Source organism: Mus caroli, unplaced genomic scaffold (genome assembly GCF_978045245.1).
Source record: "Mus caroli unplaced genomic scaffold, Mus_caroli_1 scaffold_15, whole genome shotgun sequence".
Classification (NCBI taxonomy): domain Eukaryota; kingdom Metazoa; phylum Chordata; class Mammalia; order Rodentia; family Muridae; genus Mus; species Mus caroli.
The window spans coordinates 3,555,865-3,583,511 of record NW_028227270.1 but is presented as its reverse complement, the minus strand read 5'-3'; the positions used below and the strand labels follow the sequence as shown (position 1 = coordinate 3,583,511).

The 27,647-nt window shown below is 35.8% G+C and overlaps 1 protein-coding gene across 1 annotated transcript in view; it reads left to right on the top strand.

Moving 5' to 3' along the window:
• Window positions 1-27,647, top strand: part of Hcn1 (hyperpolarization activated cyclic nucleotide gated potassium channel 1) — a 369,238-nt gene that overhangs the window by 180,839 nt on the left and 160,752 nt on the right. Inside the window, exon 3 of the mRNA XM_021180688.3 lies at window positions 26,715-26,876. Coding sequence (XP_021036347.1) covers window positions 26,715-26,876 — 162 coding nt within the window. The remainder of the gene's footprint in view (window positions 1-26,714; window positions 26,877-27,647) is intronic.

Here is a 27,647-nt window from a genome sequence, read left to right as displayed (position 1 = left end):
ATGAGTGTGTGTGTGTATGTGTGTGTAAGAATCTTGCCTACATAGTGAGTCCCTGAATTTAAAAAATGAAATAAAAATCTATTCTATGTTATAAATAATATATATGGCCTTTTTTTGGATACATGTTCTCAGTATATAACTCTGACTAACTTGGAACTCATACTAAGACCAGGACAATGACAAAATCACAGCGACTCACCTGTCTTTGCTTGCCAAATGCTGGAATCAAAAGCATGTACCATTATGCCTGCTGTAGTATGCTAGGTGGTAATTATTACTCATGTCAGAAGTATATCTGACAAAGACTTCATCTAATTTTGTGGACTGCATTTTCATTCAGTTGTCATTTTCTTTTGTTGAGTAAAAGCAAGAACACGTTATTTTTCTGTTGTTGATGTTACACACTATATTTCCAGACAGCTTCAGAAGGTTCTTACCTGTGCCTATGAGTTAAAATCTACTCCTTAGTCCTTCTGCTGTCCATAACCCATTCAGAGTTGAGTTTTGTGAAGAGTAAAGCGAAGGACTGAGTTTTGTTCTCCATGTTGATCTTCAGTTTTCCCAGCCTTACTTGCTGAAGATGGTGCCTTCTTTTCCAGTGTGCACTTTTGATGTCTTTGCCAAGAAACAGCAGCAGCAAGCTGGTAGTCATGAGCTTATATATATGTCATCTGTCCTATTCCATTGAACTTCCTTCCAGTTTTGTGTCAGTGTCATGCTGTCTTTATTACTATGGCTCTAAGCATAAGTGGAAATCAGGTATTGTGTTTAGTGCTCCAGTATTCTGTTTAGTGTTATTTTGACTATGTTTATTTTATTTATTTACACATCAAATATTATCCCCTTTCCCAGTTTCCCCTCTGCAAATCCCCTATCCCATCCCTCTCCCCCCTGCTTCTATGAGAGTGCTACCTACCCACCCACCCACTCCCACTTCTCTGCTCTGGCATTACCCTACATTGGTGCATTGGGCCTTCGCAGGAGCAAGGGCCTCTCCTTCCATTGTTGTCTGACAAGGCTCTTTCATCCTATTAAACCTCATCTGAGTGTATACACCCCCATTTAAATCATATACAAAATGTAAGAAATCTACCATCGAAGAGGACAGAAAATGCTCAATGAAAGTGGATTTTGGCCATCTATAGAATGGTTACTATATAGGAACTAAAAACTAGATGGTCTCTCTTGGTGAGTTGTAATGACTTAATTTTATATTCAAAGATATATAAATTGTCTTCTAATTAAAAGAACCTCAATAAGAATGTATATACTTATGTTAATTTATGCTTTAACAACATCCCTTTTCTAACCATGGACTAAATGGCAGCATAAGGTACTACAGAGAATATTACTCACCTGACTGAGAAGTTTCAGGAAATCAGGGCATATGTATGGGTAATGAGTTTATTCATACTCAGTTTTGGCCATAACTCAAGAAGCCTGGCTGAGAGCTGCCAGATGGCCACCTGTGCCCTATATACTCACAGGTGTTCATGCCTTCAGAGCAGTTAAAAGATCTGGGTCAACAGTGCATCCCCACACCCTGATGGGAGACAATCACGCACTGTATCATCAAAGTGTTGACATTCATTTTGACTTTGAATATTTGTAACCTCATTCCTTAAGTAAAAGATACTTACATTTTTTTTCCACTTTGAACTTTTAATGAGTATATGATGATGAAACACCGCTTTAGACTTAATATCAACATCCTTCTGTAACTCTCATTCTGTGTAACATTTTAACTCTGGGCTAATTTTCTTTTTTCTTTGTTTTTTTTTATTAGATATTTTCTTTATTTACATTTTAATTGCTATCCCGAAAGTTCCCTGTACCCTCCCCCTGCCCTGCTCCCCTACCCATGTTTAGGCTTAGCCATTATTATTAGTAGCACAAGATGACAAGTACATTCCAGAAGTTTGTCTATGTTTTAGGTCACTTCTTTCTCTACGCTTCCCCTATCCTTATGTGTGGTTTTCATTATAAAACATGTACTACTGTCACTGTTTCTGCTATACTTCTCAAGTGCAAAAAGCCAAAAATAAGTTGATTTGTATTTGACTTTAAACATTTTAGAAGACCATCAAGTCTGAGTTCTCAAAGACCCCACATTTGCTTGATAGGAAGAAAACAGCTGAGTATCCTTGGGACATCTTTTTAAAGAGATGTCATAAACACTGACTTGAATTTTCTTTCTACCACTGTATGGCTGTAGCTTATCTGTTGGTCTCCTCATAGCATCTGTCAATGATAAAATGTCCATTGTGGCACATATTTTAGCACATGATTCATGTTGATAAACTGAGCAGCCTGCATTAAGGCTAGGAAAGCAATGTAATTTCAATGCTTTAAGACTTGCAGGCAAATGATATAAATGAGCTAGAACCAAGAGTATACTTTAGTTTGATTTAAGAGAAAAAATATGAATTATTAAATATATGTTATGTCAACCAGGTATTTAGGACAACGTACTCGAATAAATTACTAATTAAAAATTTATTCTGGCTATTTGCTGTGCGTGCCTAACTTTTCATTCTCTATTTTACAAAAAGATCTCTATCAAAAGCAGTTAGGTTTTAAATATTATTCTTAAATTAAGTATTTAAGAAGATAAAATCAAGAAGCATAAAAATGTGTTATTGAGATTTCCTGAGTCTTGCTTCCCTGTCATAGACAGAAATACAATCTCACATACTTCTTCATACTCAAGCTATTACAATCTGTCTCCTTCTCTTCTGTGATTTTTTTTTCCTGAGTCTTAAGTGCAGGAGTTGTATTATAGATATATCATTTGGGAGTGAGCATCTAGTGATCACTTCTCTGCATTTTGACCATTTTTCTTGCTTTTCTGTACTGTTGTGTATACACATAATAGAATCCCTTTCTTCTGGTTTATATTAAAAGACATTACTAGCATAAGCTAAAGGACTACTATTGTGAATACTTTATTTGCATTGGGCTCTTTAAGTTATATCAAATGCTTATCTCTTTGGGTTGTTTAAATCAATTGTTGTTAATTTAAGTTTGAGTTCTGAAATAAATGCCAAGTTTTATTTTTAACTAAATAATGTAGTTTATTATCATTTTGTTGGAAGTATGTGTGTGTGTGTGTGTGTGTGTGTGTGTGTGTGTGTGTGTGTATACAGAGATGTGCAGGTCATGGCATGCATGTGGAGATCAGTACCATTGTTGAGAGTCAATTCTCTCCTTCCTTGTGGATTCAGTGGATCAAACCCTGGTTATCAGGTTTACAGAGCAAATGCTTCTATCACTAATGCATTTTTTCTGGCTCAGTCTCTATTTTCAAATTCTAAAAATAAGGATTTCCATGGCTAGCAGCATATTATCCTTTGACAATGTGTGCTCCCCATGGGTAGCAGGAACGTTTTCTTGACCATTTTCTATCACAGTATCAAGGCAAGAGCATTCCTCCACATGTCAGCATAATGTTCTTTAATGAGAAAATAGACTCTGAACAAGGAGCATTGTGAGAACATATTAAGAAGCAAATATAGAAAAAATGACATAAACAGCTTAAAAGAATCTGATAGTTTTTAATAAGGTGTCTACTAGAGATTATTCAAGCAATTTGCCTACTTTCATAGGTATACATTTTTATTATGATCTATGTCACAGCCAACTTGATTCATATATTTCCTATTGGCCAACTGGAAACTAATAAATAAAGATTTCTTTGCTCTCTTCTGTTGTTGCAATTGAGGTTGATAGTCTGCCTTGTCTTAAACGTTTTGCTTGTCTTAAATAGCTTTGAAATTTTGTATGAAATAAGATTCATAATTTAAATTTTCAACAGACTAAATATGTCATGGTGATAGATTAGAAAAATATGTATTTTTTGCTTTCGTCCCATTTTGATTATCTGGCCCAAGTGGAACTTTGTGAATGAAATCATACACGAGCGAGTTCTTTACTCATCTCTATCAACTTGACACAACTTTAATTCTACATTTTATTCTAAAAACACTAAGGTAGAGAGATATACACTTTAAAACTGAATTTTCTTAAATGACAAAATAAACAATGATAGATTCTTACTATCATATTATTATCAACATTCTCATACTTGCATATTCTAGATACATATTTACATTTTAAAATACTGTGTGATTTCCAAATTATGTAGTAGATAATATTTTCCTATTTTTCCCCTTTGCCTGGCTGTTTTCATTCTGATGGTTTTAGAAGGAGATGACTATTGTCGATGGTTTGCAATTGCTAACACAATTGACCAAGAAAGCATGTTTTCATTTTTTTACAGGGTCTTACCAATTATGTAGTAGACATTGGACATTTCTGTTACTTATAAAATCCAATCTTTACCATGTCCAAAAGTAAGTGCCTTGGAGGAGATTCTCCTGAAGAATAAGAAATATTCTTACTTTGTTTACCCTTACAAAGTGCATTTGTGTGGCTGGTTGCATGTTGAGGGGTCACCTTCTGTACTCCATCTGTCTGATTTTCCTAAAGTAATACAGTGATGAATTATAGAGTATCAGTGGCCATGACTATAAAAATCCCAGTGGCATCCAAGTTCTTGTCTGTTGTCCTATTTTTCTTCTAATCATCTCATATATATTTCTTAATATCTTCTTGATATTTCAGATAAGCCATGAGCAATTTAATCTCTGAATGCTTAAAACTAAAGCACTTTTTCCTTTGTATTTTGATCTGTATTCCAATATCGACAGCTGACTTTACTACTATATACTAAAGTAGAAGCCTGGCGATTATAGGACACATTCTCCCTTTTCTGTGTGTTCTGTATCCACTTCATTACTGAATACTGTATTATTTGTCTCTAAAATTGTTTTTATATATTCTGCCAGAATTACAGATCACGATTTTCAGAAGCTTAAGTCCAGCAGCGCCATATGTTTAAATAATTTCCTTTGGCTTAGGTCTATAAATCAACTTGTGAGTAGCATTCTGAACGGCATCCGTTTTCCTCTGTTTTGCATTACTGAGCAAAGTGTTCTTTCAAATTATTTTGAATTTAATCTATTTTCCCTCCCTTTCTTCCTTCTTCCCCCACACCCTTCCTCCTTTCTTGTGTTGTTTTAAATATTTTTTCTTTTTTCATCATGGTCTTCTTAATGAAGAAAATAATGGGAACGTTTCTCATTCTTGAAAGAATTAGTTCTGAAAAACTGTGGCAAAATACAAACTCTTGTGCATGGGGCCGTGTTAATTTGTAATAGTTGACACAGTGGAGGTTGTGCTGAGTGTAACCAGTTTGAATATTCCTCTTGATATTATGAGTGCATCTTGGTTATCATATTGAATTAAATTATATAGCTCCAGATTCTGACAAAAAAATTAAATTCTTTTATAATACAAAAGAGCATTTTCTGAATTTTTTAGAAATTTGATAATTCTAAATAATTAGAATAATAATACTTCTAATTAAGAAGTATTAATACAATGCAAACAAACACTACTTATTCAGAAGTGGTAGATGATTCGGAAAGAGGATACTTACAACAAACAGCAATTATACCTCATCATGGTGAAGTCTAAAATAAAACCCAAGAGGGCCACGGGAGGGAGGAAGATGTTTCCACACTCTCAAGAGACATAGGGAAGGATGTGTTCCTGGTGGAAGTGAAACTGTTTATCCAGAAGCAAGATGGAATTGTAAATGCAGGTGATGAGCCTGCAGGGTCACTTTACCTAACTGGATGTTGTACCTCATATGCTAAAAATAAGTAAAAAAAAAAAATTAAATTATTTTTTTTTAAAAAGTAACAAACGTCATGTAGTTTAACAATCAAATGGTGGTACAAACATGATTTATGAGTACTTCTTATTGACTTTATTTTTGAGCCTGTTCTGATCCATGATTATGTCATTTCAAAACTGAGACTCTGTTCCTGTGTATTACCACTGACTGCCTATTTTCCTATTGCTAAGGAAGAAGTCTACTACAAAAACATGAAGCAGTGTTCTTAAATGTAGAGAACATAAACTTCAAACTGAAATTTATGTTTTTTTTATAAATATAATGCTTTTGTTAAAGAAGCAATTCTTTTGAAGGATATAATTAAAGTTTTGGCAATTCTAATGCTAAGCCATTGTCTTCTCCCTTTGGGAAATATATATTTGTAAATATTTCCCCAAATATGTGTACATATTTACATAAACCATTTCAATTTTTCTAGCCTGGTTTCAGTAATGATGAAAGGAGATATTTGTGTGATGAATTTAAATATCCATGAATTAAGAAAAAGCTATTTATAAAGGCCATGCTTTCACCACTAAATGAAAAAGTATTTTATTTTTATCTGAAAGAATATTGACACTGCGTAGCAGTTAATGAAATTGTGCCTGGTTTGTATTTTTCTGTGCACAGTACACATCATTACAGTTCTGTCACAGTAGACAAGTAGCTTCTCTCCCTTCATCCTTCATAGTGATAAACAACTCATTACTTGCCATTGAAAATACATTATTCGCCTGAATTGCAAAGTAGATAAGCCTTTTCTTATTAATTCTAATAAATAGGTTTTCATTAATTTTATACATTTTGATGAATAATTTGACAGTCATTAGGGTTTTTTTGTATTTTAATTTAGATACTTCAAAAGAGAAAAATAGACTCCTTTTGAAATTAGCTTTTGACTTTTAGGATGTAGAAAATCCAAATATGTCTTGCCATTCTATAGTACATTTTCCTGACATGTGCGAAAATACATAGATATAGTTAAATACATAGTTACCTGCATTGGTGGGATTAAACTACAAATCTTAAGTTTCTTTTAAACATTTTTAAGACAAAATGTAAATATATATTCCAACAAATACATTCTCACATAGAGACAAACACATACTAACCTGATATATATTTTCACACACACGTGTGTGAGCACACACACGCACACACACACACACACACACACACACGAGTGCATTTTTAAGGTAAAAGGCATTTCACTCATTGAGATTTGGCAGAAAGATTAAGGAAAACATTGGAAGTGAAAGATTCTAGTTCATGAGTTCTATAATCCTGCTTCCTACAGCTTGTATCACTTCTGGCTTTTATTCTTTGTCCATGTAAAACAGAACCAATGTTACAGTTGGAAAGTTACTTTATTTTGTGAGCATCCTGTTCAAGTCTAGAAAGTGATAGATGTTACCTTTCAGCAAAATTAATCACTGTGGGAAACATGTTACACCTCTTTTAAGATTCAGAGTCCTATGGGACTGAGATAGGTGGGCAGATTCAAAGCTTATTCTTCATGGGTATGAGTGATGACATGGATGGAGTGCATTTATCTGAGCTGCAGATACTTTGATTTTGCTATAGCTGAGACTTATCCTTCCTCCTAGGGGCAGCAAGTGCTTCAAAGAACACCAACAGCAGCCTGATGTTTTGACTCTTGGAGAAACACATGAAGTACACAACAATACTGGAGGATGGATGGACAGTCTTTCAAATTTTTCATTTTCTGCTAAATTTCTATCCATCAACTTTTTAAAAAGGATTTGGTCCATTTTTGAGGGATGAGGTATTAGAACCTCACTAAGGGAAAGCCTTACTGCTACATTACAAATGAGTGTTCTGAAATACTTCTTATATGAAACAAGAAATTAAGTCTAAGTATTACCTTTCTTACATGGCAAGATTTCATGTTAGGTTACTTTGCTCAGGTATTAAATAGTAATCAGGACATTAGTAGGGGACACACAAGCCAGTATCTCTGAGAAAACATATAACTGATGCTTACTGCTGCCCCTTCCTTTCCTGGGGATCTGCTTCACTTTAGCCTTGTGAACAGTGTGGCCTTTCATAGTTTCCTTCAGTCACTTCAGTTGCCCATGCAACTCAGCCTGCATAGGATGCCATGTTACCTTTCTGCAGCAATGTTCGATTGTTTTGCTTTAATGTTCCTGGCCTTTTATTAATGAATCTCTCTGATGAGAGCTATTTTCTGACTTGAAGAAAGCTGCTATTTTGTTGTGTCTTTAAATGGAATAGAGATGGAAACTAATAAGGTTCCATCTGCTTCCTCAAGTATATATTAATCCCATTCTAAGGATTCTACCTATATGTGATACTTGCTTTCCCAAAACTCTGCCTCCTCTTCCTAATGCACTGAGCTTAGGGCTGTAATTGATAAGGGAGGAAAAGACTCAGACTGTTGGAATATCTTGTAAAGTATAGCTTGGTCAGTATGTTTGATTGATGAAAAACAAATGTTCTAAAATCGTGAGAAGATTTGGTTGTACTGTATTTATAAAATTTTTATAATGCTTCTGTCTCTTCTTAATGGTAAAATATTGTTCCGTTACTGGATCTATGATTAAAATATTTTCCAATTACTCTCATTTTAAAATTTTAAAATTATTTCATTTTGAATACATAAACCAGAAACTGAACCTAAAAATGTATTTCCCTCTAAGAAATACTGACTTTTCCCTTGAAAATAATTTTAAGAGTACTTTTATAGTTAAAACTATAGTGCTATAATACTATAGCTCTGTATACTATGAGTCTTGAACTCAAAATATTTTTCTCTTTAGAAAATTAGTATGCATATTACAAAATTATTCTTTTACCTCTTATTCTACGTAAATACACCCAATGAAAATAACAACATGTAGGCTATACTCATGGCTAAGTTTGGCCCTAAACATGACAGTGATTTGTGAATTTGAGTGCTGGGTGGAAGCCCAGATAATAATGATAGTAACCTTTTGGACTCCTTCACTTAGAGCTTGTCAGAAATACCAAATTCTATTGAGTTTAAATAGTGCCAACTCAAGAGGAGCAAGTCCAAATTTCATTTTTTTATACTAAATTTTGGCACAGCTGGGTTTCTGTTACAAGGATAGCTTGTTAGCTCAAGTTGATAATAGATCTTGAGTCTTTATATTGTCAAAAACAATAAAAGTGAAAAAGACCTTGTTTTTATTAATTCTAAGTAGTTTCAGAAAATGAAATGTATGCACTGTCATAAGGATATAAAGCTTACAATAATCTTAGATGTTCTGAAAATATAAGACACATTCAAAACACAAAAGCACAAAATACACAAGGTATCTCTTGTTTCATAATGGCATTACAATTACTGAACCTTGGACAAGTGGGTTGGCAATTCGTTTGTAGTTTTGTGTAATATTTATTACTATAAGGCAAGTTGGGTGCATATTATCAATAGTGGGTTGAATCTATCCATTTTCACTTCATTCAACATATTTTTCTTCAAATCAAGTTTCTCTGTGACAAAGGCATTGAGCACCTAGGATGGTAAAACCATGGTTCTTCCCATCTAAGCAAAAAATTTTAATGGAGATACTGGTTACATAACTCAAGACATGTGAGAATAGTGAATCATGAATTTTTCAAATGAGGTGACAGAAGAAAATGAATGTGTAGGCTAAGAGTAGGCAAAGGAGAGGAAAATTGACAAGTAAGCTTTGGCCTGATTCTGAAGTCCTTATTATGTTAAACTTTAGAATTAGTTTTTATCACAAATTAAGGAGAATGCCAACAATTCTCTGTTTGTGTTTTGAGAAAAAAATGTTAATTATAGGATGGAGGGCAAATCTAGAAAGATGAAATAATTTGGGATGTTTAAAAAAAAAACATCAAAGTGACAGATGATGACCATGTGAAATAACGAATTTGCAATTCAAGAATTGTTGCAGGGTGATTAAATGGGATTAAGTTACCTAAGGAAGGCAAGGACACTGAGTCAGTAGATTGTGGCATTCAGAAAAGGCTACATTGAGCATCATTGAATAAAATGCTCTGCAGAGAGTACAAGGGTGATATAGAATGTGAGAAACTTTATAAAGCTACAGGTTGACTTTAGACAGCTATAGGTTGATTTATCATGGAAGTGAATTTAGGACAGTTCAGAGATCAGCCTTATGGGATCAATGAACTCTAATTAACACTAAAGATAATGAATGCATAATCTTTAAAATATAGTGACTATAATGGATTACATATATTTTCAACTAGAGAAAACAGAGAATGAGTTTGAGGTCAAAGAATACTGATAATCAAATAATTGGGAGTAATGTCATATAAAAAACCAGGAGCTTGCATTGCATAAAAAGAAAAAAATATGAATAACTTTTCAATAGATCTGAGATATATGCTCAGTGACTGAAGAGGAATATATACTGAACATTTTTTTTTTTATTGAGGAGAGACTTGGAATGTCTTAACAGCAGTCAAGGTTGGACAAATTTATTTATTTATTTATTTATTTATTTATTTATTTATTTATTTATTTATTTTTTATGTCAGTACAATGCTGTTTTTATTTTTTTTCCTTTTTTTTTTTTTATTAGGTAATTTCCTCAATTACATTTCCAATGCTATCCAAAAAGTCCCCAATACACTCCCCCCCCCAGTCTCCCACCCACCCACTCCCACCCCTTGGCCCTGGCATTCCCCTGTACTGGGGCATATAAAGTTTGCAAGTCCAATGGGCCTCTCTTTCCAGTGATGGTCTACTAGGCCATCTTTTGATACAAATGCAGCTAGAGACAAGAGCTCTGGGGTACTGGTTAGTTCATAATAATGATCCACCTATGGGGTTGCAGTTCCCTTTAGCTCCTTGGGTACTTTCTCTAGCTCCTCCATTGGGGGCCCTGTGATCCATCCAATAGCTGACTGTGAGCATCCACTTCTGTGTTTGCTAGGCCCAGGCATTGTCTCACAAGAGACAGCTATATCTGGGTCCTTTCAGCAAAATCTTGCTAGTGTATGCAATGGTGTCAGCGTTTGAAAGCTGATTATGGGATGGATCCCTGGATATGGCAGTCTTTAGATAGCCAGAAGCTGGAAAGAACCCAGATGCCCCTCAACAGAGGAATGGATACAGAAAATGTGGTACATTTACACAATGGAGTACTACTCAGCTATTAAAAGGAATGAATTTATGAAATTCCTAGGCAAATGGATGGATCTGGAGGGCATCATTCTGAGTGAGGTAACATATTCACAAAGGAACTCATACAATATGTACTCACTGATAAGTGGATATTAGCCCAAAAACTTAGGATACCCAAGATATAAGATACAATTTGTTAAACGCATGAAACTCAAGAAGAACGAAGACCAAAGTGTGGACACTGTGCCCCTTCTTGGAATTGGGAACAAAACACCCATGGAAAGAGTTACAGAGATAAAGGTTGGACAAATTTAAAGCAAGCAGAAAGGTAGTGGTTAATGAAGCATAGTCACCGAGACAGAGGGAGGAACGAAAGCAAAGTAATATCAGAGAAAAAAAAAGAAACATCATGGTACATTGTAAAGTTGTGTAAAGTACAGTATTTCTTAGTTAAAATTGCCCAATAATGTTCTTGTGACTGAGCTGAGAGACGTGGTATCATAGAATCTTGTAAGCTTTGGACAGGATTATATAGCCTCACTGGAGAATCATACATTCCTCTCTGGAAATGTGAAACACGTAGAACATGCTGTTGGAGACCTAGTTATTGATGAAACCATGAGATAGTTTTACACCAGTAGAGTTTTTATAGAAGTAGGTGGGTGTTCATAGATAGCAGTAAAATGCAGAGTTGTTATAGAACAAGTTGTTGGCTGAAATTAACTTTGAGTGTTACTGAATAAGAAAAGTGTGGATGCTACTCAGGGAAAACAGTGGAATAAATAATGAAGACAATGAAATGGTACCTAAAAAACCTACAATGCACATAACACCATGTGTAAATACACACAGAGATTTTAATGATCCCAATGAGTTCAAAGAGCCAACAACCATCTAACAAAAACTCTAGACATAAAAAAGAAACTCTCTTTTGAGTTGCTGTTCAGGACTGTTGAAGAGACTCTCAAAACACAAGACTTCTATCGTTCATGATTAACCTACTAGAGATAGAATGCTGCCTCTGTTGCTGAAGACAAAATGTACTATAGAAACAAGGCCCAGAGACCCTTAGTTGTAATTGATGTGGATGCTTCTTCCTTAAAGACTACCTGTCATGGTGTCTCAAGGAGCCATGAAAGTTTCCAGTGGAGGAAGGCAACTAACAGTGCTACCCAGCTATGATGCTTCTCAATCAGAAGAACCAGAATGACAGCGAAGCCTTCTGGTAGAGTATTGGCACTCATACCTTGGTGGCAAGCAATAGCTCTTGAGTTGGCCCTCAGATTCACTCATCAAGAGAGAAACCATACCTGGCATGCAAACTTGGCCAATTAATCAGAGCTAGTGATATCATTGATCTTTTAGGAGAACCTATATATGCTACTTTATTAAACCAGAATTATCCTTACCAATCGAAACACTCATTCTTATATCCACAGAAAAGTGTTGCCTTTCAACAGATGGAGAGCCCTACACATCAAACTACAAGCAATCAAGATGAACTGTAGAATTGAGTTTTAATGGCTATGTCTACAAGACATTCTCACAGGGAACCCTGTGGAAGGGGGCAGGGGTAAGACTGTAGGAGCCAGAGGATTAGGGAGTTTGTTATGAGATTGTGTCTCCCAGCCATGTCAGGAGCTACACCATTAAATTCAAACCAACAGAACTGTATAAACATGAGCAGCACAAGAATGATACCAATAGATGTGCCAAAGTGGGGAAAGCCCACAAGGCCTCAACAGTACATAAATAGCTACAGACAAGCTTGTAATACTGAAAGTGGAGAAATAGTTTTCCTCAAGTAAGAGCACACTTTTGTTATCCTATAACAAAACTAGAAAACATAAATATGAGAAATATCATGCAGAGTAAGCAGGATATATTTAGGAATATGCATGTATCAATATACATAGATGTATGTAGTAATGATTAGTGAAAAAAGAAGCTAAGAAGTTCAAAGAAAGCATAGAAGAGTATATGGGAAGGTTTTGAGGCAGAGAATGAGAGGAAGAAATGTTAAAATTCTATGATATTCTCAAAAATAAAAATAAATTAACAGACAATAGAATAAAACTGCTTAATAAGAGGAAGACAAAGAAAAGTAAAAACTAACCACAGGATGATCAGAGAAATACGTTTTGGTGGTTAATAGCTTAAATAAGGGTAAGGCAAACTTGTGGCAATGCCATTTGTCATGTGAGAAGGAATATAACAAAAACGACAGATGTTCTGAAACTAAAATGCATCAAAATCATACAAAATGTAGTATAGGTGTTTAATATGGCTTTGTTAAAACCAAGATTCTTGAGTTTTAAGGGAACTGACAGGAACATATAAGAAGCACTGATAGGAACTAGGGACAAAAGGAGACAAAAGGATCTAGATGATGAAGAGGGAGATGATTAGGATAAATTGTCCTCATGCAGGATATTTTCAAACAACAAAACTAATTTTTAAAAAGGCTAAAATTACGTTCTGTCATCACAAATGTATTTGGAAAAATGTGAAGTAATAAAAGAGGGTGTCATGTAATAAAATCTGCCACATGATTCAAAACTGTGTTACTTTCTTTCCATAGTTTCTTATGTCCCCTTTGTTTCTTTCATCTTTGCTTTTTCCTCCTCTTTCTTCCTTCCCTCCTCCACTCTCTCCCTTCCCCCCTCTCTCCTTCTTTCCTTCCTTCTTCCCTTCATCCCTAGTTCCCTTCTTCTTCCAGTTCCCTCTCTTTTTTTCCTAATTCCGCTTTTCCTTTTTCCTTCTCTTCTTTTTTCTCTCCTTCACTTGCTATTTTATGAACATGCTAGGCACACTTTGTGAATACAGTAATTGAACTCTAGGATTTATCATCTGGTTAAAACACATTTACATAAACAAATAAACAATGTATTAAACATTGTTACTCTGTTCGATTATACTGCTCTGGGAGGAGGCCCTTAATTCTCTTTCTGCATGTCAAGAAAGTCTACTCTGAGGAATATCCCTTTAAGTCCTGTCTTGGCAATAAATAAGAAGTGATAGCTGAATGGAATTCTCTTAGGAGATATGCCATGTAGCAAAAGCAGGCCTTGATCAACTGTCCTATATAAGTTGTGAGGACCTAAGTTTGCTTTAAGAGGTGAACATCTATAAAGGAAGGCTCAGAGATTATGATATAGTGGTGGCACAAAGGTCAAGTGAACAAGCCTGTACTGTAAGGCTAAGCAATCTGAGCTTCATGAAGCGGTTTGGATCTCCAGTGAATATTTGAAAAGATATCCTATGCTATCATGTTTGAGTCTTAGAATTATAATGCATAATTTTAAATATACGATATATTTTAGAGAAAAACAAAACTCAATCTGGGTTAATTGCTTCTATTGATAAAATACTGATGTGCATACATTAACATGATATAAACAGTTATTTAATTAAAATATCATTTTATTAACATGAAAGTCTTGATGAACTGGTTATTAACTATTTTCGAAGTAAAATTAGCTGACATGCAGACTATTTGAAAGGATAACAGGTTAGAAAATACACTTCAAATATGGTCTATCTTAAGTTACACTTTGGTTATAAATACATTCGAGCATGAATTATTTCCAAAAGAATGTGCAGTTATGAATTTCAGTAACAATACAGCATTAATAACTGGTTTGACAGCTCACATGGTTGGAAAAGATTTACATTATAAGATGAAAACTTATGGAAAAATGGAAAGACATACTTGTGTGCTTTTTGTACCTCCTAAATATTCATTATCATGAGGTCCATGTGAACAAAAGAACAATCCCATAAAACAGAAAGGACATGTTTAAGTGGCTGAAATGACTCCTATTAACATAAAAGGTATCCACTTATTTTTTTATTAAGAGCCAATATGCTGAAGCAACAAGAGACAACTTCTGAAGTATAAACTGCACACATAACTGTCATTCTGTGTAGACATGGATTCTAAGGATGATCCAGAACATGAGTGAATCAGTGTGCTGGCCACAGTGATGGACCTCAAACCAGTGTGACCCCTCCATCAGTCATTGTCAACAACTGACTTCCCATCCCATGCCTCCTACACACATAGGATGAAAAATTCCACATATAGAAAATTGAAACCATTTATGTGGAAAGATACAATTTCACTGTATCCCATAACAAATGGAGTCATGTTGGTATATTTGAGAAAATTATTTCTAATCTAGAATTTTATATCTAGATAATGATGACTGAAATGAAAAGACCAAGGATATTCTTTTTTTTTTTTTTTTTTTTTGTCTAGACAGGGTTTCTCTGTGTAGCCCTGGCTGTCCTGGAATGCACTTTGTAGACCAGGCTGGCCTTGAACTCAGAAATTTGCCTGCCTCTGCCTCCCAAGTGCTGGCATTAAAGGTGTGTACCACCAAGCCCTGCGATATTCTTTTTTTTTTCTTCATTTACATTTCAAATGCTATCCCAAAAGTCCCCCATACCCTCCCCCTCCCCCACTCCCCTACACACCCACTCCCACTTCTTGGCCTTGGTGTTCTCCTGTACTGAGGCATATAGAGTTTGCAAGACTAAGGGGTCTCTCATCCCAATGATGGCCAACTAGGCCATCTTCTGCTACATATGCAGCTAGAGACATGAGCTCCAGGGGTACTGGTTAGTTCATATTGTTGTTCCACCTATAGGGCTTCAGACCCCTTTAGCTCCTTGGGTACTTTCTCTAGCTCCTCCACTGGGGGTCCTGTGTTTTATCCAATAGCTGACTAACCCATCCCCTCCCATCATAAATTAATGAAATCTAATTAGGAATGTAACGATGTTATTTAAAGGGGGAATGGCAATTGCAGAAACTCTTTGGTGGGTCTAAGGAGAAAGCCCATCGTTTTAAACAGGGGGTAGTAGATCTTTGATGAAGACATCATCTTTGTGTGGGTTAGTGAGGTGCCATTGCAGACCCTAGGTACCATGAGGATTAGAGACAGTGTGTATTCTTCACATGGCCTATACCTCACACACAGATGGGACTGGGTGATAGAAGAAACCCAGTTTTTACAAACAATATTTAGTATTCTTAAGGACCCTCTCATTTAGAGTGGATCGTACAACACACGCCATATTATGGTGATTAGCTTTTTTAATGCCTCAGGTGGCCTGAAATGTATCCAGATGCATGATTATCTGAGCTGGCAAAGTGTCATAGTTCACTTCCCGTTCTGGAGAGAATCCAAGTTATGCAACTTACACACTGCCCATTTCCAAGGGATGAGAGCTGACTCAATTGTACCTTGAGCTGCTATCCATGTTGCCAATGGTTTTATAGTTTTTCAGGTTTGTTTTCCTTTTAGGGCAAGGGAACAGTTTTTCTGTTTTCTTGAGTTTCGTTAAATAGCAAATAGCGTGGTTTCCTCACTAAGATATGTAGTCCTGTTTTACTGGCCTCTTCCCAAAATTTGTTACTCAGTGATATCAGGAGGCAGATGCCAAGACAGTGAACCAGCACTACTTAATCTTCCAGCGAGTATTTGACAGAAACCCACTCAAATAAATGAGAATTCTGAACTTGTTGGACTCATCTGCCAGAATAACAAGAGTGTGTGCCAATGCAGGATGCCACCGTGCTGGCCACTGCATGCAGAATTGGAAGCACTGTCTTCACTTCTACAGCCCTTTGAGGAAGCCCGTTTCTACTGCCCTCTCACTCTATCAATTTTCCATAGCAAATGGTACTAGAGGGTGGTTTGAACACTGTTCAAGTAGACTCATATGGTGACAGGACCTGATATATCTGTCTCTTATGAGGCTATGCCAGTGACTGGCAAATACAGAAGTGGATGCTCACAGTCAGCTATTGGATAGAACACAAGACCCCCAATGGAGGAGCTAAAGAAAATACCCAAGGAGCTGAAGGGATCTGCAACCCTATAGGAGGAACAACAATATGAACTAACCAGTAACCCCAGAGCTCGTGTCTCTAGTTACATATGTAGCAGAAGATGACCTAGTCGGCCATCATTGGGAGGAGAGGCCGTTGGTCTTGTGAAGATTATATGTCCCAGTACAAGAGAATGCCAGGGCCAGGAAGCAGGAGTGGGTGGGTTGTGGAGCAGGGCAGTGGGAGGGTATAGGGGACTTTCAGGATAGCATTTGAAATGTAAATGATATCTAATAAAAATAAAAGAAGTGTGGGCTATGAATGTTGACATTGCATGCCACTTGTCTAAGCATTGGCTCTATATGGTATTTATGCTAGGAAAAAATATTTTCATTCTCAAAATTTTACTTCTTTTGTGCTGACAATAAATATATAAGATGCATTGCGTATATTAAAATAACGACAACAACAACAACAACCCTTTAATTCAAGTTTAATTCCAGGAAGTAAAATTATTTTTTCTTTGCATGGTGAGTTAGTACTTTTCCATTCCAAGAAATAAGGTCTTCCCTTTAAAGTGAAGAATAGTGTGTCATTTAAATAAATGTGTGTGTGTGTGTGTGTGTGTGTGTGTGTGTACAGAACTTGATCATAGGTGTCTGAAGTGTTTTTCTTGATTGGTCTCTACTCATTTTATCACAGCAGGATCTTTCCCTGAACTTAAGACTTGATAATTCTGGCTCATGTAGCCTACAAGCTTGCTTTGAGTTTTTTTGTTGTTTTTCTTGTTTGTTTTTTTCTACTCTGCCTCTGGAGTTCTGAGATTGAGGGGTCACTGCAGCCCAGTTATCACTTCCAAACTCTTGTCCTCATGGTAGCAGGACAAGGGCAAGTGCTTTCTCCCCTAAGCCATCTCTCCAACTTAATTAGGGAAGTTTGTAAGTGAAATACATTTGCATGTGTCCATGGTCTGTTCCTATGTCATAGTACTTGAATTTGGGTAATTTACAATAAAAATAGATTTTTCTGTGATCTCTTCATGGAGGATAAAGAGTCTGGACCAGGCATTTGCTGAGAAGGAAAGGGAATGAAGCGCATGTTGAAAAGGCTAAAAGAGAAAGTAAAAGAAAAAATTCTGAAGTATTCTCTAACAGCCCCATCTTTAGTTACTTCTCCAGTACTGCAAGGACTGATTCTGTGATGTTTAATCCTATCTTAAGAAAACTCATTATTTGTTTTCAAGAAAGATGTTAATCCATTTGTAAGAGTTGTATCTCAAAATTTAATAACGTTTAATAGACCACATCTCTTAATTTTCCTCTGTAAAGTCATTTTATTCCCTCTCAATGCAATGTCTTTGTGAAGGAAACAAGTGCATAGCAAACCTGGGGCTGTGTTTCTGGTTGTAGCTCAACATACAGAACTAATGAGATCTTCTTATTTGAGCAAAGAATGTATTATAATATGCATTGTAATGAACAAAACAGAGACAGGAACATATAAACACTAAAGACGTAGTTGAAACCATTTATGAAATAAATACTTCCGAGTGCTCTGCAAGAAAATACTGTAAAAATATTTGAAATACATTCAGAAGGTCTATTTAGTATTTTTTTCTTTTTAATTATTTGTTTTTATGATGGTCATTTTGCCTGCATTATGTCCATGTAAAACATGCATGCCCTGTGCCTATGGAGTCTAGAAGAGGATATCAAATCCCCGAGAACTGGAATCACCGGTGGTTGTGAGTTGCTATGCGAGTAATGGGATTCAAAAGCCTGGGTCCTCTGAACAGTCAGTGTTCTTCAATCACTGATGAGTACAGCTGTGGTTCCTAGTTTGGTTTTTGCCCCTTTTTTTCTGCATAAACACACACACATACACAGACACATCTTAGTATCTCCTTATAGCTTTTATTGCTGCCATTAATGAGAAAAATAAAAACAGAATAATTCATTTTATCATTTAAAATTTTTAAATATTTACTTTACTGCAAGCTTCCAAGATTAGTTTTCAAAGTGTTTCAGGAGAAAAAAAAAGTTTCATTTAAAAAAGTGTCCTAGTTTTGACTTCCTGCTAAGACTGCATACAGTAACCATCACATTATCTTCACACAAATATCTTCAAAGGAAATTTGCAGTGTCGTAATATCCCCTCACTAGTTTACCAGTGGCACACTTCTGTGTGCAATTGCTGCATTTCCAGCTATTTGTCATATAGAAGGTAGGAACAAGCAAGCCATTGTGTTAATTTCCAATTTAGCTAACTGCTTTAACTAACTCCATTTCCCCAGGAATAATCAGCTAAACATTTTTTTTTGCTAGCCCATTCATTTATAATTTGATTTTCCCAGCATGTGAGCAATGTTCTTGAGTAGATTAAGGACATGACAGTTATGTCTGTTTTTTTCTTTCTCTTTCTTTTTCTTTTTCCAATTTTCTGGTGCATTGAGGAGATATTCTATATCATCACATAGTCTTCATGAATATTAAAAGGATACAGCCAGTTATACACATCAGTGCATTCTGCATCCACAAATTCAACTGAGAGCAGAAAGAAAATATGTAGTGAAAAGAAAATTCTTCCTGTACTGAACATAAATAATTTTCCTTAATGCAATGGAACAACCATTCATGTAGCATATATACTTCATTAGCCAGTGTAAGTCTTTGAAAACTGACTTATGGTATAAATAGGAGGGAATATTTTGCATGGAAATTCTTTAGTTTTGTACAAGGACAAGAAACAACTACAGTTTTGGTATGATAGAGTTGCACATCCAATACCTCATAAATATTGGTGGATAACATTTTCCCTTTTTCTTAAAGAAAGTAGTTTTTAAAAAGAAAACAAAGGTAGATTCAGTTGCCCTAATAAGGTATAACAGTTTTTAAATATAATACCATATAATATTAAAATCTGTCCACATCAAATATAACCTAGCAAAAGCATGCTTCTTTCTAATTAGTATCCAGTTCTCATGTGCTATTGACTTTAAATTTCCAGGGATTTAAGTGACTATTATAATTACTCTGTTCATTTAGAAACCTAATAGTACTGGTATATAGAATCTACTTTTCAAATGTTATAATTCTGTAGCTTAAAATATAAGCATTGCTACCATTGATTCCGGGGCTGGAGGGTTAAGAGCACTGATCCAGAAGTCCCAAGTTCAAATCCCAGCAACCACATGGTGTCTCACAACCATCTACAATAGGAACCGATGCTCTCTTCTTGTGTGTCTGAAGACAGCTACAGTATACTCATTGTAATAATTATTAATAATAATTAATGTAAATAAATAAGTAAATCTATTTTTTAAAATGGGATTAGGGATTTAGCATAGTGGCAAGCGCAAGGCCCTGGGTTACGTCTTCAGCTTTGGGGAAAAAAAAAAAGACAAAATAACCAAAAAGACCAAAACAAAACAAAAACAAAAAACCCCAAAACAAAAAACAAGGTAACTAGCTACCATTGATTCCTGTTAGAATTGTACAATAGATTCAAATGTAGTTTTTTTTTCCATTTTCCTCATGGTCTTAGAAGTACATGGAGTGATTTTTTTTTTCAGAGAAAATAAGGATAACATAAATTTAATGAAGGCCTTTTAAAATATGTAGATATGTGTTATTGCACTTTTGTGTGGAAGAAGAACTGTGATTGAATGCCTGTTATGCAGTACCTTATGTGTCCTATCATGTAGCATCATTAAGCATGCCTGCCTTGTTGAATCATTTGGGAAATGTAGAATTTGCCTTCTTTCCTACTTTAAAAAAAAAAAAAAAAAACATTCTTTACATGATAATCGCCAGTTGTGCCAGCACCATTTGTTGAAAATGCTGTCTTTTTTCCACTGGATGGTTTTAGCTTCCTTGTCAAAGATCAAGTGACCATAATTGTGTGGGTTTATTTCTGGGTCTTCAATTCTATTCCATTGGTCTACTTGTCTGTCGCTATACCAGTACCATGCAGTTTTTATCACAATTGCTCTGTAGTACAGCTTTAGGTCAGGCATGGTGATTCCACCAGAGGTTCTTTTATCCTTGAGAAGAGTTTTTGCTATCCTAGGTTTTTTGTTATTCCAGATGAATTTGCAAATTGCCCTTAAGATGTGCCAACTGGTAAGAAGGACACATGCTCCACTATGTTCATAGCAGCCTTATTTATAATAGCCAAAAGCTGGAAAGGACCCAGATGTCCCTCAACAGAGGAATGGATACAGAAAATGTGGTACATTTACACAATGGAGTACTACTCAGCTATTAAAAAAAAAAGAATTTATGAAATTCCTAGGCAAATGGATGGACCTGGAGGGTATCATCCTGAGTGAGGTAACCTAATCACAAAAGAACTCACATGATATGTACTCACTGATAAGTGGATATTAGCCCAGAAACTTAGAATACCCAAGATACAAGATACAATCTGCAAAACCCATGAAACTCAAGAAGAATGAAGACCAAAGTTTTGACACTTTGCCCCTTCTTAGAATTGGGAACAAAACACCCATGGAAGGAGTTATAGAGACAAAGTTTGGAGCTGAGACGAAAGGATGGACCATCTAGAGACTGCCATACCTGGGGATCCATCCCATAATCAGCCTCCAAACACTGACACCATTGCATACACTAGCAAGATTTTGCTGAAAGGACCCAGATATAGCTGTCTCTTGTGAGGCTATGCCAGGACCTAACAAACATAGAAGTGGATGCTCACAGTCAACTATTGGATAGATCACAGGGCCCCCAATGGAGGAGCTAGAGAAAGTACCCAAGGGTCTGCAACCCTATAGGTGCAACAACATTATGAAATAACCAGTACCCCCCGGAGCTCGTGTCTCTAGCTGCATATGTATCAGAAGATGGCCTAGTCAGCCATCATTGGAAAGAGAGACCCATTGGTCTTGCAAACTTTATATGACTCAGTACAGGGGAATGCCAGGGCCAAGAATTGGGAGTGGGTGGGGAGGGGAGTTGGTGGGGAGGATATGGGGGACTTTTGGGATAGCAGTGGAAATGTAGATAAAGAAAATACCTAATAAATAAAAAAAGAAAAAAGAAACAAATAGGTTTTTCTTAACACTTTGGGTTTTTCTCTCAATATTTTTATCTCCTTACTCTTTCTTTAAAGTTTTTTTCCACTATTAAGTGGTTTCTTCTCTGCCATGCCTCTGACATCCATGACACCTTAAAATGAAATGACTATTCCTCTTCTCTCTTTTATTTCTCCTCATCCAGATAGCTGCTGAGGTCTTACAGCTGGCATGCCTTGGGGTATTCCTTTTACACTCTAATGAAATTGTCTTTGAGCTTAAAAAAAAAGAAACAAAAACCAAAAGCAAAATAAATGGCCATTCAATTTTCCCATGGGAAGGGATGAAGCACAGAGTGCAGACTGAGTAATAGTCAAAGGGAAAAACAGTTGAAGTGATAGTTTATCCTTAACATTAAATACAACTGAAATACATAAAATTCTTCTTTGGTTTTAAATAAGTACAGTGTGTTTCCTAACGAAATATGTAAACTTAAAATATTATGAAACCAAAATTGTTGAGAAAGTAATTCTGTTATGTGAATATCTTAGTCTCAAACTTTTGTAAAATTTTATTCCTGAGGCCAGAGAGATGGCTCAGTGGATAACAGTGGATAAGCTCTTTCAAAGGACATGGCTTCAGCCACCTGCACCCACATCCAGGGGCTCAAAACCACCTGTAATTTTAGTTCCATGAATTTTACCACTGGTTCATGTCTGAGGACTTGCTAAACTCACACAGACACCCAATGTATTTTGATCATATTTGCTCCCATTCTCACCCTGCAACTACTTCCATACTGCCATGCATCATCTCCAAATTTCATGTAATTATAGCCCTCTTCTTCCTCTTCCTCCTCTTCCTCCTCTTCATCTTTTCTTTCTCTTCTTCCCTTTTCCTCTTCTTCCTCCTCCTACTCTCCTGCTCCTCACTCTTCATCTTCTTCATCTTCCTCCTCCTTCTCCTTTTTCTCCTCCTCCTTTTTCTTCAAGTATTAGTTTCATATGCTGCTACTTATATGTGCATGAATTTAAGGACATCCACTGAAGCACTGACAACTTGCAAGATACCACACCCTAAAGACAACTGACCTCACATCACCCCAGCAGTCAACACCATTTTGTTCTCATCACTCTTGGAATTTTATCTGACTTGATCTTGTTTACATGTTATGTGAGGAACCACAGCCTTCCTGGGATCTCAGCTGCCACAGCCCTCTCATGTTCACATACATGGCTCTGTAGCATTCCTTCACCTCTGGTTCTCGCACCTATTCGGCTCTCTTTTCTGTTTGATCTTCGCGTAGCCTAAGACAGTGGGATATGGAGTAAATGTCAACTTAAGGCTAAGAACTCCACTATCAGTTATTCTCTGTACTTTTTTGACCAAATACAAAACACTGTATTGACCTCTTCCCACTGAAAATGAAACTTCTCTGATGAAGGCATAATGCTACTGCATTGTGGCTATAAGGGTAAATATCTGAAGGTAGTTTGGTACAATGTGTAATAGTAGATGGTTATCCCCTTGGTACTATTACCTCCCAGCCACAGGTTGTTGGAAGTTTTATAGTACCTGGCATGAGCTCTGACCTCAGTACCAGGAATTAAATAGAAGCAAAAACAATGTGTTACCTTATAATAGTTGTGTCATTAATATTAGTATTGTTTCTATCTAGGAATCCAGTGACTAAGAAATGTAAGAGTCACTTTGCTCAGCCACCACATAAGACTGTTCCTCTTGCAGTAGATGGAGATGGAGAATCCCACAGTTACACAATGTGCAAACACTGAGATATTTTGTAACATATACCTTTTCTGCTTGTTCATTTTCCTAGGTATCACAAACAGTAGAATTAGAACCAGCTTTTTCCCTTTATCAGTTCAGCATTCACCTAGTCTGCAAAGACAGAATACACTGGGGAACAGACCTACATTCTAGGCTAAGTTTCCAAATACTAAAGAAATACAAGGTGAATAAGCACACAAGAAAGTTGAATAAATGCATAAAACAGAGATATTTAAAAATATAGTTCTCCCCAAATTCATATGTTTCTAAGTTAATACTATCAAACCTGCTCTGACAAATTATCTGAAAACACTTTCACAAATAATGTCTGAGAATTATTCCTCAGGAAGTGATGAGCCATTTCAAGTTTTATAACTTTGTAGCTTGAAATATAGATGATACTTGCTGCAATTGGCATCTGCTTGCAAAGAAAAACTAGTTTGTCCCATGAAATTTCACAGGAAATACTAATCACACTTAAGATAGACCACATGCTGAACACAACACAACACAAAACAAACAGTATTGTGTAGACTTCTTGTCTCATACTGTTTTCCTTGGCCATTTTGTATTGTTGGTCTTTGCTTGGTTTATGGTTTATGGTTTTGTGTTTTTGTTGGTTTGTATGTGTCTTTCTCTTTTCCTTTCTTTTTTGATAGATTTTCCTCCCTCCCTCCCCATCTCTTTTTTCTTTTTTCTTTTCTTTGCCTGTTTGTTTTCTAAAGAGAGAGAGCGAAAAAGGATGTCAACTTGGATGGGTAGGGAGGATCTGAGAGCAATTGGGTGAGGGAAAGCATAAGAATATAGTGTGTGAAAAATCTGTCTTTAATTAAAAATGTGAGAGACCAATACCAAAAGAACACTTTTGTGACTTTGCCAAAATCAAAGCCAAATTAAAATTAAGGCAGACAGTAAAACTATCCTATATTTTCTTTTAAATTAAGGTTTACAAAACTTTTAATAGACAAAATTTTTTATCACATACAACATAACATTTTAAGATATGCAAACATAGTGATATGATTTAATCAAATTCACTATTAATTATTAGGTCTATCTTGATACTAATATTTTGAAGTAAAAATCCTTAACATTTGCTCCTAGTTATTTTGCTGTTCGGAATATATTGTTATCTGCTGTTGCCACAATGGCATATGATGGATCTTGTATTGTAATTATAGTCTTTATTACTATATGATGTTCTTTGACAATGTCACAGATGCATATTTTGCATTGAGATGACTGTCCCTACCCCTTCCCACTCACATCACTTTCTTCCCTCCCAGCCCCCCTTCATCCCTCTTTCCCATATTCAGCACTTTTTGATTTTATGTCCCATTGAGTTTACTCTGGGTCTTCTCTGAGACTATGTTTAGGAACTCTCCACTGATGTTCCAAAATGTATTGTGTGTATGGTGTCATAATATCAAAATAAGTGCCGTGTCTCTTCTAAGCTCTAGTATCTGCCACCTTACCTTTACAAGAGTTTGGAACAATTTTCATATATTTACAAAGATAAATTTCCCTCACTACAGTTATATTAAAAAGTGTTTTAAAAGGAAGTTCATGCTTATAGAACACACCAAATTTAAAACAATTTGTTGAGTACAAGCAAAAATAGATGTGTCTCTTTATTTCATCTATCTATACACACACATACACACACACACACACACACACATATATATATATGCATATACATATATCAGTATTCATACCCTAAAATTGGAATTTTTTTACAAAGATCATATATGTATATATATATATATATATATATATATATATATATATATATATGTGTGTGTGTGTGTGTGTGTGTGTGTGTGTATAATGTGTGTTTTAAAAATGTTTCTTGGGTAATTTCTTAAAGCAAGTTTTATCCTACTGATTTAGGAACATACAGATTTTTGGTGGGTTTTATGTGATTTTATGTATCTCAGTGTTTGTGTCCACTCACTTGCCTTTCTTGAGCAAGCTCAATCACTTTTTTTAAATATTTTTTATTACATATTTTCTCAATTACATTTCCAATGTTATCCCAAAAGTCCCCCACACCCTCCCCCCCCGCTTCCCTACCCATCCATTCCCATTTTTTTGGCCCTAGCGTTCCCCTGTACTGGGGCATATAAAGTTTGCGTGTCCAATGGGCCTCTCTTTCCAGTGATGGCCGACTAAGCCATGTTTTGATACATATGCAGCTAGAGTCAAGAGCTCTGGGGTACTGGTTAGTTCATCATGTTGCACCTACAGGGTTGCAGGTCTCTTTAGCTCCTTGGATACTTTCTCTAGCTCCTCCACTCCTTAGCGTCTGCAATCTTAGACTAGCATGTCAGTGGGCTCCCAGGTGGATGTTGTCTTGCCACACTAGGCGAATGCTAGAGTGTTGAAGGGGAAATGCTGGCTCCGATTCTATTCTCTATAAAAACTAGAAAAAGCGAACAATCCAAACCAGTTTGGATTATGTTTCCACTTTTGAAATATTTTGAGTATGTAAAATGTCATTATTTTGTTTTTTTTTTTCGAAAAAATATCACCTGTTAGAAATGTACTTTCTATGAAATATTATACTTTAAAGTACTACGCCTTCTTTAACAATATGAGCCACTCTGTCTATAAGGTCTTATCCAAGCTCAGGTTGGATACTGAAGTTACTCAAGCTTCTGCCCTCAGAAACCTGGAACAGTACTGCAGCTCTCCTTTTATAGAATCTCATAGTTTGTAATGCACATCTTCCTTCTATTTTGCATATTTCCCTTAACCTTCAACAAAGCTCTTAACAAAGAATGTGAAGCAGAGCAAAGGCGCTGTTACTCAAATTTACTAACCGGGAAAGGTGGCAGTGAGTGGGACGCAAAGTGAGCAAGTAAAAAAATTAATAATAATAATAAATGCAAAAAAGCAAATAACAAAGACTTGTTCACAAAGACAGTGCCCATCAACATTAATGTCAGGTAAAGTGTGTATTACATCTTATGTATTTTGTGAAGATATCTACACTTGGTTATTATACTCACAGAGCAGAATGGCCAGCCTTATTGTGAAGTTTAAAAAACCATAAGCTCTTTCTCAATCTAAATAGTATTTCTTATTTTTGTTTCATGCATGTAGCTCACATCAGTTCTGCTGTTGGCAGCATGCCCGATTTGTCATATGTTTTTTAAAGCATGACTTTATATTTTGCTGACAGATATTCCACATGACCTATGACCTCGCCAGTGCTGTGGTGAGGATCTTCAACCTCATTGGCATGATGCTGCTTCTGTGTCACTGGGATGGCTGTCTTCAGTTTCTGGTTCCCCTGCTGCAGGACTTCCCACCAGATTGCTGGGTTTCTCTAAATGAAATGGTTGTAAGTAACTCATGTGGTTTATTTTCTAAATTTGCAATATTGTCCTCAAGACTTCAAACTACTTCTGCTGGAGTGGTCTGCTTTCATAAAGACTTTTCTTCCATCGGTGTGAAATTAGACGAACCATACTTATATAACTAGAACTTATTCTTGTATCCATGGGAATATATGTGCTGGAATATCCAGTTTTATACTTTTTATTTTAAATATTGAGATATGCTATATTTGCCTGACATAAACACACATACATAACAATACAATACCCATACAAATATTTTCATGTTTGTAAATTAGGCATGAATGAAGTTCAAGGAAATTTCAGTACATTTTGTTGTTAGAGCAAGTAAAATTAATGTGAAAGATAAATTTTAATCTTCATTTTGTAATATATGTAAATATTTTTAAATGAAAATTAAATTTTATTTAACCAACTATATTAACATATTTGTAAGATGCATTGATATGAGATCTGATATCATTTGGTTCTGACTTTCATCTCATTCACTTCTGCTTAACTATCTCATTCCAAGAGAGAAAGCTTGCTTAAAAACCTTTCTTTAAATCATGTATCCATAACCTGGCTGACAGGCAGTCATAAAATTTATACTAACCTCCCACACCCATACACACTCATGGATACATACACTTTATGTATAAGTGTTTTGGTCTTTCACTAAAATATATATTCAAAAAAGGTTTTATGTTTTTAACCTTTGTCTCTTGTGCTACCCTAGTCTGTTTGTGCTGTTATGGTAGGATACTAGACTGGAA